The sequence below is a fragment of the Archocentrus centrarchus genome, chromosome 24 (genome assembly GCF_007364275.1).
Source record: "Archocentrus centrarchus isolate MPI-CPG fArcCen1 chromosome 24, fArcCen1, whole genome shotgun sequence".
Classification (NCBI taxonomy): Eukaryota; Metazoa; Chordata; class Actinopteri; order Cichliformes; family Cichlidae; genus Archocentrus; species Archocentrus centrarchus.
This window is the reverse complement of record NC_044369.1, coordinates 10,881,876-10,895,119: the sequence shown is the minus strand read 5'-3', so window position 1 is coordinate 10,895,119 and position 13,244 is coordinate 10,881,876. Positions and strand designations below refer to the sequence as shown.

Sequence of the window (13,244 nt, the reverse complement as noted above, 5' to 3'; positions counted from 1 at the left end):
TACTTTATTTGCTTGTGATAGTATCCATCAGGGTCTTAGTTTTTGCTTTTTGGGTTATTTTCTTTCTTCCACCGTTTGTATTTTAGTGTTGTTCTGATTTGTGTTTGTTTATGTTCCTCAAAATGCAAATGATGTATCTCAAGGTGTATATTCTGACAGAACTCATTTGAATGCATGTAAATATTTGTCCCATGCAGCTCTGGAGCATTGTCAAGCCCAAGATACTTTATGAGCAGGACGTTCCAGGAATCTGGGAAAAGATTCCCTTTCAAGTTCATCTTCTCCTGTACCTCCAAGACCACTTTCAGTGCAGCTGCTACTTTTTTTTGACTGCTTATTGGAGCCTTGTTCCCTTCCCTTGGTGCCCCTGTAATGTACAGAGGGTGAAAGCATACAGAAGTGGAAGAGAAGATTACCAAATTAAATCGGCCAGATTCAGGATTCAAAACTCTAAGTAGGCTGGGGCCTTTCTGTGTGGAGTTTGTATGCTCTCCCTGTGCCTGTGTGGGTTTCCTCTGGCTTCCTCCCACAGCCCAAAGAAGTGCAGTGGTGAATCTAAAGTGGCCGTAGGTGTGAATACAGGGTAGATAAAGAGTTTAAGTGCACAGCATAAAGTCCTGTATGAGTATCTGTGAAATGATTATGTGGCCTGTAGTGTAAAGTGCTCTGAGTGGTCAGTAAGACTAGAAAAGCACTACAGTATATACACACCAGCCCAGTAAGGATTTTAACTTTTTGATTCAGAGAACCTTTTGATTTTTCCTTATATAAGGAGCAATGAATGAGTGAATAAGCAAAAAAAATGTTTTTAATGACAGATTTGAAGGCCCAAAACATTCGTCTGTATGTGGCTGCACAGAGGGAGGACTTGTAGAAATACAAGAACCTTGTGGTTTGCTCACACAGAGAGGTCAGTCCAGGAAAGCATTTGCCTTTGACAATATGGAGATAAACTACCAATTAAAACAAACAAAAAAAAAAGGTTATCTGGAAAAAGAAAATATAAAAAGGTACAGGAAAAGAAAAAATATACAACACAGTTTGCAGTGAAACAGCCGGAACTGCTCATGGGGCAGAGGTACACGCTTCTTCTCGGAGTAAAGTCCTTGTAAAGGCTCGTCTCTGTACTGCTGCAGCGTGTCCTGCTGCTGCTATACAACAGCGTACTGCTGATAAAGCAGCTCCCGGATCTTATAGTAGTCGTCACACAGGCAGCCTTCCAGGCCAATGCGTCCGGCCTCCGTCTGGACAAAGAGAGTGCAAACGTGTACAGGTCATCCAGGTCCTTGCACAGCAAGGTTTCACAAGCCTTGTACATCACACTGCTGACCTCAAAAACAAGCGCGTTCCCCATTCCTTCCTACAAACTTGGATGAAAGTTTACAGCTAATGAATTCGCATCAAGATTTTACAGCTAAACAGCACACTCCTTTTTGAGTCTCAGTTCTCTTTGATTTCCTTTTCTGGGTTGCATCTATTTTAAGTTCTCGTCAATTATGCAGTTTGTTGTTAGTATCCTGGCTCACTCCAACTTTCCCTTTAGTTGTTAAGCTTTGCCTGTGATGCTTTTTTGCATCTTTTGTCTGAAATGAGATGTTTTAATTTGCTGCTGGGTCTTTTGCCTACTTATGCAGGCTGTATTTGTTTCTCTTTGTGTTTAAGATACCACTTTGGCTATTTTATCATTTGTGCATAGGTAAACAAACCTTGAAGTATTCAATTTTTCAATTCTGTCTTAAAACAACTGTCAGCGGCCTATAGAGTATGAACACTAAAGCCTGTTTTCTTCCTCCTGTTCAAGCAAATACAATTGAAGACAAACAGGAAGCAGATTTACAGCCTGATGCTCCCACCTGTGTTTCTCTCGGCTCCAGACATTCTTATGACATCTAAAATGACGTGCTCAGTGCACCGGAAGGAACGGCCTGGGATCCACAATACATCATCAAATAAATGGAGAAGCTCAGTTTGCTTTACTCCTTTATTAGTATGTCTCATGGGGACAATTTTCAACTGTGCATCGCTGCTTCTGATGGCTCAGAGTCTACAGAGTCTAAGGCAGTAAGTTCTCATGTCAGTGGAGATGCTGTGTCTATTTGTCGTGGGGATAAATTATTCTCTGCAAGTCGTTCCTAAGAAGGTAAGACTACATGCAAAGTAGGTCATTTTAAATAAAACATTACCTATAGAAACTATGCAACTCTTTTTCACATAATATAACTTTTCATTGTTTGCAGCTCAAAATAATTCTTATTCTTATCTATCTTATAATAGGCCTTGGTGCAGCTCCTCAGTTCATTCACAGTCTGAAACAAGCAGTTTTTAGCTCTCTCACTTGATGCTTTAAGCCATCTTTCTTCTAATTGTCTGCCCCTTGCAAACAGAAGGTTTAAACAGCCGGTGGGTGGGGCTTCTGTGCTCATAGCCAAAGCTGTGTCCCTGAGATTACTATATTAAGGATAAAGAGCCAGGAGCTTTTTTTTTTTTTTTTTTTTTTTTTAAAAAGTCTTTGAAACAGCATTTAGAACAGCCTGAAGTCAGATTTTTTGGTTTTGGTTTTTAGAGATTATTTACAAATACCCTGCTGTCATTATTTGAAACTTTGGCCAGGTTTAATATGATTCACTGACTTTCTATCTATCTAGCATGCTCAATGGGAAGGAAGGACACTCACTCTGCGGACGGCCACCATGTTGTTGCATACCAGCACTCCTCCCACAAACTCAGCCTGGATGCCCTCTCTCAGCAAGACTTGCTTGAAGTCAGACAGACGAGGCTCATTGATGAACACCGACTGATGCCCTGGAGTCTGAAGAAAGAGTGAAACAGGGTCAAACTGGTCCTACAAAGACTGAACTCTTAATGCACTCTTTCGGACACAGACTATCACAGTTCCATCACAATCCAGTGGGTTATAGAATTTCATGGCAACAGGACAATACTGACTGTAGCAGCTACATGGACCTAAATGTCACGAGCTTCTCATGCTGCTTCATTACTGCAAGGAAATGAGGCTACCTGTCAAAATGAGCAGCAGCTAAAACAAGCCCTCCGATCACATATTCTCTCTGAGCTCAATCGAAACAAAGCGCCCTAATTAGCATGCTTTCTACCCTCTTTAGCTTTCTTCGCAGTCAGAGGTGGGACTATTCACTGATATAACATCACTGACCCATCTAAATGTTTGAGGGCACACTGGGAAAACAGACTGTGTTTGATCTCTCATTCAAAAATATCTAACAACTCCACAGCAGCAAAATAAACTTGAAAGTGAATATTTTAAGGTCCTCCACTCAAATATGTTTTGCTCATGTGTAGTCTGACACTAGAAGATGAAGAGAAAAGGTCTAGAGCTGGAAGATATAAGCATAATTTTGTGATATCACAATTTGGATCCAATCAAGAAAAAACAGTTCATAAGAGGTGGATGTAGGCTCTATGTTTGAAAAGCGAAGCCAATAAAAACATGCCTTATACTGCTATTCTTCCTATTGATGAGCATGAGGCGACTTCTATGACTGAAATGTTCTCTACTTGTTCCTTGATTGTTCCTCTTTAATGTTTTTCTAATGAGTTTATGATCTCAGTTGCCAGTTTCGAGTGTTCTTCAACCCCCTGTCACAGTTATTTTGCAGACCAATAAGCTTATAAAATTCATATCGAGCAGAACTGAGTTCAAATTATTGGTGCTGCCCTCCACAGCCCGAGTTTCTCATGAGGCCCCTTAGGAAAAATAATTGCCCACCCAGCTGTTGTGAAATAAACCAAAAAAAAAAAAATGGAGGTTCATCTCCATTGGTCAGTAGGGCAACCCTGCGAGTCATATGTTACCCTATACACATTCTGTGTCCTCAGTTTTACAGTCAGTCTCAACCTGACGTTTGCTGTTTGGTTTTCCCAGCAAATTTTACGGCTGTCTTCCACCAGCCAAAATTAGCAACTCATTTAATATTATAATGAAAAACACTGTAGCTAATCTTGTTAACCAAGCTAGCTTGCATTAGTGCATCAGCTGCAAGATCTTGCCTAAATATGGGCATGGTTTTAGATGGCCAAAATGTCAAACGCAAGGTTTTAAAAGGCAAAGCCAGAAATATATGGTAGCTGTCATGATACCTATATCCAGCTTTTATATACGGTCTCTGGATGCAGTATGCAACTTGCATAACCCTTAACACAACTTAAGGTGTGTTAAGGGTTTTTTTAAAAAAAAAAAACTAAATTTTAACAATCTAAAAATCACAAATAACTGCAAACTCATTCTAGACAGTAAGATTTTTGTCCCCCACCTCGTTTGGTGGCAGTGGTTCCAGCGTGGGAATGACATCACTCTCTTCAGAAAACTCCTTCTCGTCTTCTCCGAATAGGGTTTTCATGGCGCGCTGTGCTGCCGCTGCTGTGGCGTTGTGGTCAATGCCAAGCTCGGGGGCGATGTCCATAGCCAGCTCGCTTTCTTCCGCCTCGTCTTTCACACCCTCCTCCAGCATCACGCCAGTATCCACCTTCACTACACGCATGTCCAGCACGCCGTCGATCCACGCGAGCTCCGTGTCTTTGGCCTTGCAGAACTGCAGCGAGCTCACTAGGGAGTCTTTTAATCGCACCTTTACCGTGACAGAAGACAAAATGGGATGAAGACACTGGCGAGTCTTGGAAGGATTACTTGAACAGTTATGCAATGTCTTTGGCTCAATTGCAGTGCAAGTAATTTTTTTTTTTTGTTTTTTTTTAATGGCATGACAGAGACAGATTTATCTGGGCTTACAGCCTCAAGTCAGAATTTTAGATTTAAGATCATAAAGCACATTTAAGGTACAAGATGCACCTATTACTAGATCTAAAAAAAAAGAGACAACTAAAAACACTGTATTAAAAATAGAATTAAACAGGCCATAAATGAGGTTAACCTGGTATATGTGGGTTTCACTTGTGGCATCCACAGTTTCTTGAAGTTTAGGTGTGTAGACTTTGATGTCCTTGCTAAAAGCCTTGCAGGACTCAGCCAGGTCCAGACTGGCTTCTGGTGGCCCATGAACAATCACCAGCTGTCTGGGTTTCATCTGATTGATAATCTTCTTTATGGAGTCACCGTCAGAGCGACCCTCATAGTCGATGTATGTTACCCTCGCTCTGTGAACCAACAGAGATGGGGTCAAGCCTTTGAACATTGCATTTGTTATGGCAAGAATTGCAATCATTCACCAGAGACTTGCTGACTAGACACAACTCTTTTCAGCATCACATAGCTTCATATTAAATGACATGGAGGTGTATTCTACTGTACTATTTGCCAATGATCAGCTATAATGACTGAGAAAATACATCCCAATGATTACTGACCTTATTTCAAGGGTTTCTATATTTGAGATGCATTTTGTAGGGACAACAGACAGATCCTGGTCCATAGGCTCATCTCCATTTGTCAACCCAGATTCCAATTTGCTCTTCTCCTCCTCTGTGGCTTGCAGTTCAGGAACCAGAAACTCTTCTAGCCTTTGAAAGGGTAACATTTATTTATTGTTAAAGATAGAGAGTTTCACATTAGGGGCCTTGTGTATTCTATTATCTAATGTTTTCGAGCATTAGCACCGAGTACCTGATGATTTCTCCATACTCGTCCCATTTGATTCGTTCCTCATGTGTAGGGAACATTGGATACGACTTTTTGGCCTGTTTAAAGAAACTGCCCTTACGGCTGCCCTCGCTCTTCATCATCAAGTCATGGTGTTTGGTTTTCACTGCAACTGAAGTGTCTAGATCATCATCCATATCACTCTCATCGCTGGAGTCCACATCCACCCTGGAAACCCATAAAACAAACATTAATTCTGTACACAAAGGTTTAATTTCTCCAAGAGCAGAGAACTTATTTTTGCTCAGTAGCAGAATATAAATGTTTGTTCATAAAAGTGTTCTGACTCATACCACAGTCACAGATTTCCTTTTAAACAGCATGTTTGAGATTTGCAGTCTAGACCACAGTTTGCATTTGTGATGCCCCCCCCCCAACCCTAACAAACCCTGCACTCATGAACTGACTGATGAAACATTTTGTAACACCAAAAGCATTACAGAGAAAATACATGCAACCCTTAAGCTACGAGTCATCTCATGACTCTTTCTGCAGAAACTTACTCTTTTGCTTGTTCAAGTTTTTTAGCAGCTTCTTTCTTAATTTTCTCCTTTTCAAGGTATTCTTCCAGCTCCTTGCCTTCAAGCTTCACTCTCTTCTTGACCTGTTGTAATGAGAAAGATTGAAACATGGATACGGAGCAAATGACATTCTGACGCATTTTGTTTTTTCCTGTTAGCATCAGGTGCTTCCTGTGGGGCAAACCAGCATTATGACTGCAGGTCTCACCTCCAGATCCAGCATCTTTTCTCCAGGGTTGTCGATAAGGTAGCGGGCTAAGGTTCCAGGTGTGGTGCGGTAGGTCAGGATGATGGAATTTTTAGCATTTTGACACCACTGGATAAACAGTTCTCGGGAAAAGCCTGACTCAAGGTCTGGCTGGCTACAGAGCACAACCTTAGGGCTGGGTACCCGAGCCAGGTCTGCCAGACTGTGGCACAGGGTCAAATGTCGGAACTGGAAAGGGTTGTTTCTCTTGTCCTCAAAACACCTCATGAGCTTGTCACTCATCCACTCCACCTACAGAGAATCAGTAGTTAATGAATTATGACAACTGGATAAAAACATGAATTATAGTTTCAGCATTATTTGCTACTATGTCTCTGTACTAATATTAGATAAAATGGCAGAAAGGTTTTGATTAAAAAAGCACAATATTTCAATCATTTATCTGATATTAAAAATTAATGAGTGATACCTGGGACTTGGAGAACTCCACTACATTGTAGCTAACATTGTTTAGCAGAGCGAGCGGGTAAGCACCCAGCCCAGCATCTTTTGTCCTCCAAATCTGGTCCAGGAGCTGAGCCAGCTCCAGCACACGCCCAGCTGTATCCACGGCAATAAGGACATTACCATCACCACGCAGGGTCTCCATCACATTGGCTGCGGGAGGGGAAAAAATGAAATACAAATTTAAATGACAAAATCTCTAACCATTTATATATATGGCAGAACTAATATACTATTAATGTCATTGTGTTAGTGTTAAAGATTCCTGTGCCTATTGACACGTACTAAGAAGTTGCTCATCTCTTTGCTTGCGACGTGGTTGTACATATGTAGCATTGAAGGAGTCTGTAATAAGCAGGGACGGACGGCTGAGGCTCTCCAATGAGCAGCCATTGAGGTGGCTAGAGTAAACAAAGTAAAACAATGCATTAACAATGAGCCAAATTTAAAAAAAAATAAATAAATAAAATTTCACATAAACTTTTTTCTCTTTGCTTACATTTCTCGCTTGTGATTGAAGTCCACAGCGTATACAATTTCCTCCTCCCCATCCTTGACAATTTTCCAAATAGTACCTCCAATCATGTGACCGGCTGGAAGAGGAGTGATGGAAAGACCATGCCCTTTTCCTGTCAGGTAAAAAATAAATAATCACACTGTTAAATCTGGTGCATAAACAGGGAATGACAACTGAACTGTGATGGTCTGGAGGTCACTCACCTTTCAAATTGACGATCTGAGAGTATTTCAGCTGCTGGATTTTATCAAAAGCAGCATCCACATCATCAAGAGTGAACAGTGTGAAGTCCTCACTGTTGTTTCGGGACTACATGGACAGAACAAAATAATTTTTAAGAAAACAATAATGATCATTAAAAAAAAAAGCTGTCTTAATAAACCTTGCATTACCCACACTCCCTTCTTACCTGATACAGATCATACATGAACATCTGCCCCATCTTGTAGACAGGAATTGTGGCATAGATAGTGCAATTTAGACCCAGTTTGCCCACAGCGTATGGCAGGGCTCCCAAGTGTATGGGGTCAGGATGGGAGAGGAGCACAGCATCAACCTGATGAACATGTCTGGAGAGGAAAAAATGAGCATCACACAAAATTCAAATCCCAGAAAGAGTAGCAGTTTAATTTAAATTCATCTTTATTCAATCACACAGTCTTGTCTCATTGAGATCAATGATTGTTAAAAGAGATCTGAGAACAAGAAACATTGACAAGGAGTCCAAACAATGATTGAACAGCTGCAAGAATAACAAAACACACATATTATAGAGCTTTACATTTCCCAAGGAGAATATAGACCTCCAGATTCCTCTAGCTTGAAGACAAATCACAGTTCATTCAGAATTAGAAGGTGCGCACTTCATGAAACCAAGTTAAGTTAAGTGTGTATATGTAAGAAATATCCAAGGTTAAGTACTGACTGGCTCATCTAGTGGAGCAAAGCTCTATTAATAAATAATCACAATGTCAAAGTCTTGCTACTTGGTGGTCGTGTTGGTAACACCTCCAGGCACTTATTTGGGCAGTTGTTTTGAAGCATGATCTAAATTTCAATGGTCACTGGGACACAAAAGCGGCATGTTTAAAAACCACAAACAACCTTTAATTCTGCACTCCTGCACTATAGGACTTAGAAAATGTCACATTTACAGGTAGAGATAGAAAACAACTAGTTTGTGATTAAGTAGTGCTAGGTGGAAAGAACAAAATGTAAACTGTATCATCAATAATCACCGTTCGTTACCACATCTGCCTCCATTTCACCTTACCCCTAGCATCACCCTCTGTATGTCCTCCTTCACTACATCCATAAATCTTTTGTGGTCTTCCTCTTTATCGCCTGCCTGGCAGCACCATATTCAACAACCTTTGTCCAACATATCCACTACCCCTCCTCTGCACATGTTCTTTGCTTCTCTAACTTTGTCTCCAAACCACTCAACCTGAGCTTTCCCACTGGTGTACTCATTTCTCCCAACAAAAATCTTAACATCTTCAAAATCGCTATTAAAATATTAATTAGGAAAATCCATGTTATATATGTGTATAGGAGACAGCAAAAGACCAAAGATTAGAACACGTGTATTTGTCCCTGCCAATTAAAGCATAAAGAAACAAAGTACTCAGATATGCTGATGCAGTAAAAATTCAATATGAGGTAAATTAGATGTCTGATATTCAAAATGTCTTGGAAGATGAACCCCAGACTCTCTAAAACCTATGTCCATGGTCTGATATGTGGTTCGAGAGTCAAAAAAGAAACCTGCAGAGTCCATGGATTAGGATTTTATGGATGACAATATCTTTTATAATACTTTTGATAGGTCAATAAAGAGGTTAATCACAATCCTTTCTATTCAGTTCAGGGTGGAGTGAAACAGACCACTTTGGGTATAGTGTGCTTAATGAGTTCATAAAGACACATAGTTGTAACTTGACCAAGATAAGAAAAAAACCGAGTAATTGAAAAAGAAAAAAAAAACTGCCATTTAAAAAAAATAACAATATACTAACCTCTTCATAGCATCAATGATGTCCATGGAGAAGTTTTCATCCCAGCCGCAGTCCAAGAGGAAGCGGAATTCATCCACCTGCAGCAGGTAACAGAGGGCAGACTCCTCCTGAACCCCTGACACGGCGGTCAGCTTGATAATGGACGTCATGGCTCTTCAGTTGTCGCGCTGAAAATATGAAGATTGTGTTTGGATGTTATGCTGACCACGAAACCATCTCCACTTTCTCTAAATTCCGTGGCTCTTTATGTCTTAAAAAGTACGACTCCGCGCACAGTCGTTCAATTTAATCAGCAAAGAAATAAACAAAACAGCTGGTTTTTAACTTTAAACTGTACGTAAGGCTAATGCAATGTTGAAAAAATCTGGCCTGTGATGTACGCAGCTGGAAAGTCTAAGGAAGGTAAATGTAAACAGTTTTCGTCGCTAGCTACAGTTAGCTCACAGTTGTTAGCAGATTACCCGGCAAAGTGTAAAGTACTAGCTAGTGGATGTAAATGAACTAACAAAGAAGCGTGCATCATACCATTAATTATAAGATAATATATGGTTTTGTCTTCTGGAATAGAAAAACAAGCAAGCGTTTTTTTTTTTTTTCCTATTATTCCCAAATTAAACCATTTTGGCTCGCGTTTTTCACTGTAGCAGACATGTTTGCCGCTGCATCACGTGTGAGAGGGCAAAGGAGCATACCACATTTGGTGGGATCGATACTAAATAATTGTATGTTAAAACACTGTGCTGATTTTATTTTCTTAATATATTTGAACATATCCGCTTTAACACCTTTCATTCATCGTTGGAATGTATCTAATAAGCCATAAATTGTGCTGTGCCATTAATATTAATTATTTAAAATGTGAAGGATCACGTCCCATGTTTACAGTTGGTAGAGTCCGATGTCCTTCGGTTGGTGAATGAGGTGCTGAAGGCCGCGGCTGGTGTAAACAGAAGGTAATGTTTTAAAAATTCCAGCGTTGTTTCTCTTTTTTTGGTCGACTAAGTGCGTTTTAATTCGTTTTACGTACTAAACACACAGTAACTATTTCAATTGAAACAATCCGCAACTGCAGCTTGACACATATTGCTAATGCTAACTAGCTGACAGGTTAGCTAGCTAAGTTCTGCTCATTATGATACTAATGTTTGTGAATAAATGTCTGCAGACGTGGTCGCTATTTAGTATTCAGCTCCATGTATGTATCAGAATGTAATGCATAGCTACCGTACAATAACTGAAGTGACCGTGGTGTGTGTTTGTTCTTTGACATACCTTAACTGTCAAACTTTAGCAGGATTGAAATGAATAACTGTTTTAACACTTCGTCAACATATAACAGTGTATAACCTAAAACAGAAATTTAAAGAGTCTCAGTTGTAGTCTTAATGGTGAAAGCAATTGTCTGTAGTAAATTAAAACTCTGTCATTTTTAGTTGAACATTAGCGGATATACATAGAAGCTTGTTTCTACCACTGGGGAGGAATCCATCCATCCACTTACCAACTCGAAAATTTGAGATACCTAACTCGAAATTTTGAGTTATGGATGGCAAAGATATACTTTTATTTAAGAGTTTTTTTTTTTTTTTTGCAATGTCTGTAAGCCTGTAATAGGCTACCCCTAAATACCGCGTTTTGCTAACCTTTTCACGTTTCAAATCGTCAAATTTCAGTGTTAGAATAGAATGCCTTTACTTGTCATTATACAGAATGTTCATTGAGATTGGAGAAAACCTTTAATGTAGTTAGACAAAGATAACCCAAGTAAATTTTACCCAAGTAAAATTCTTGCATATTCTTGTAGATTTCTGACTGTATATTTCTGACTGTACATTCTTGTATGACTATATTTCCAACTATATCTCTGCTTGTGTGACTATAATGTAAAAAGCGCTACTGGAACTTTAATTTCCCTGACGGAACCCTCCCAAAGGGATTAATAAAGTTTAATCTAATCTAATCTAAATACAAAATGCAGTTTTCAAACAATAATTTCATTTATTAAGGGTAAAATATATATATTTAAACCTATTTAGGTCTATGTGAAAAAGTAATGGGCCCTTTTGTTAAATTATAAATTAACCACATTTTTTGGAAAGTTGAATTCAATTTCACTGATTATTTGAACCAAGAAATCACTTAAACAGATGCCGTCTGACAAAGTAAAGTAGGTTAAAATATCTCGAAAAGCAACACGTCACAATCTAAAGAACCTCAAGAACAGCTGAGAAACAGTTATCGGCATCTATAAGTCTCCAGTGCACCACAGTGAGAGCCTTTATCAGGAATAGGGCAAATATGTTTTCACAGCACTGTACAATGTGTGGTGATATCGGTGTAACTGAATGAGGGGGTAAAATAGCATTAAAGTTTAAGTTTTCTGATTCGCTTTCCCGCACTGTCCACAGTATTTCCCCTCACTTTATTTTCTTTAGTTAACTTTTACTCTTATTCACTTGGGTGTCACATTTAGAAGTCATAAATTAATAACTGGTTAGTTCATTTAGCATGGGAATCTGTTCCCCTGCATTATTTGGTGCCAGTGTATCAATAATATATCACCAAAGAAAGCAATAAGATATTGCCATATCAGTATTTGGCCACTTCCGAGATCAGGCTTTTCAGCAAAAGTAGAAAATGTTCTTGCATCATTTATTGTGCATACTGGCATTCATTTAGTATTCCTTATTATGTAAATGTCTTTTAAGCAAATCTCTGACTGCAATCATAAGCTTAACTTATGAGTATAAAATCCATTCCATGATTTGTCTTTTGCTTTTTTTGTAGCAACCATGGTGAACTTGGCAACCTTTGCCCGGGAGTACTGGGCACACATATTTGTCCCCATGGGCTTTGTTATTGGATGGTACCTTGACAGACAACAGGACCAGAAGCTGACTGCTTGCAGAAACAAGAGTGCTTTGTACAAAAGGTAAAAATGTGTGACTGTTCATCAAGTAAAAACAAAACAAGCCCCCACCCCCAGGTGATTCTTGAATTTAAAGACTAGATACCATTTATATTAAATTCATATATTGTATCCAATCATTCATAGTCTGGATTTATTACTGAGTTTAGCGCATGGATATTTTCAAGTCAGCAGAGAGCAAACTTATAAATACACAGAATCTGCATTTCCATGAAAGCCAAACTGTAAATATCTGAAACATGTATGAGGACACAGACTAATAATAAGTTGAACGTGTCCTCTACTTTTGTGTTTTATCTTGTCCATTTGGTAAATTTAAGACAACAGCGCAATGGTGCACTTAAAATGGAAATGCAATTAAAGATTTCCTCCAGACATATTTAAAGATGTATATACACATACTGCTTTGAGTGTTTTTCCATAAAATGCTAGTGCTATAAATGAAGATTACATCTACTCCTCTTATCCTCAAAAAAATATCCAGAATCTGTTAATAGGTGAATAACTGTCTTCTATATCTCTGCAAGTCCACTTTGTTGCCATAAAAGAGGCTTCAGGTTTTCATATCACACTTTTTTTTTTTACCAGGTTTTTGATCTAGTGCAATTTTCCACTTTCAGCTGATAACTCCAGTGATTATCTTCTGGTGTCAAACTGTGCTCAAACATACTATGCTGTGAAGGCCAAACATGTTATAAAACCTCATTTTTCTCCTTTTATAGGGAGCTGAAGCCTGGTGAGGAGGTGACCTGGAGGTAGACTACCCTTTGCTTGGAAAGCCTGTGTCCTGTGGTGTGAACGATTAATCGGCGTCTTCAAATCAATATTTAAGAAGACTCCTGTACCTCTGTTTTTGAGTTGTATCAACCAATAATAAAGATGCCATTCATCACAATTATCTGGTACTTGTTAATG

General features: G+C 39.2%; 2 protein-coding genes across 2 annotated transcripts; one reads left to right on the top strand and one right to left on the bottom strand.

Annotated features, from left to right (window-relative positions):
• Positions 1-790: 790 nt before the first annotated feature.
• cpsf2 (cleavage and polyadenylation specific factor 2) lies at positions 791-10,071 on the bottom strand. Its single transcript, XM_030721475.1, has 15 exons — positions 9,926-10,071; positions 9,401-9,567; positions 7,792-7,951; positions 7,586-7,691; positions 7,365-7,494; positions 7,151-7,266; positions 6,831-7,018; positions 6,362-6,652; positions 6,136-6,236; positions 5,597-5,800; positions 5,341-5,493; positions 4,908-5,130; positions 4,290-4,604; positions 2,675-2,809; positions 791-1,244 (listed from the first exon to the last, which is right to left on the bottom strand). The coding sequence occupies exons 2-15, from the start codon at positions 9,547-9,549 to the stop codon at positions 1,152-1,154; spliced, it is 2,364 nt and encodes a 787-aa protein (XP_030577335.1). The 5' UTR covers positions 9,550-9,567; positions 9,926-10,071; the 3' UTR covers positions 791-1,151.
• Positions 10,072-10,264: 193 nt separating this feature from the next.
• Positions 10,265-13,224, top strand: ndufb1 (NADH:ubiquinone oxidoreductase subunit B1). The gene is made up of 3 exons (XM_030721477.1): positions 10,265-10,353; positions 12,188-12,332; positions 13,052-13,224. Exons 2-3 carry the CDS (start codon positions 12,193-12,195, stop codon positions 13,086-13,088), a joined length of 177 nt encoding a protein of 58 aa, XP_030577337.1. The 5' UTR covers positions 10,265-10,353; positions 12,188-12,192; the 3' UTR covers positions 13,089-13,224.
• The last annotated feature ends 20 nt before the right edge of the window (positions 13,225-13,244 follow it).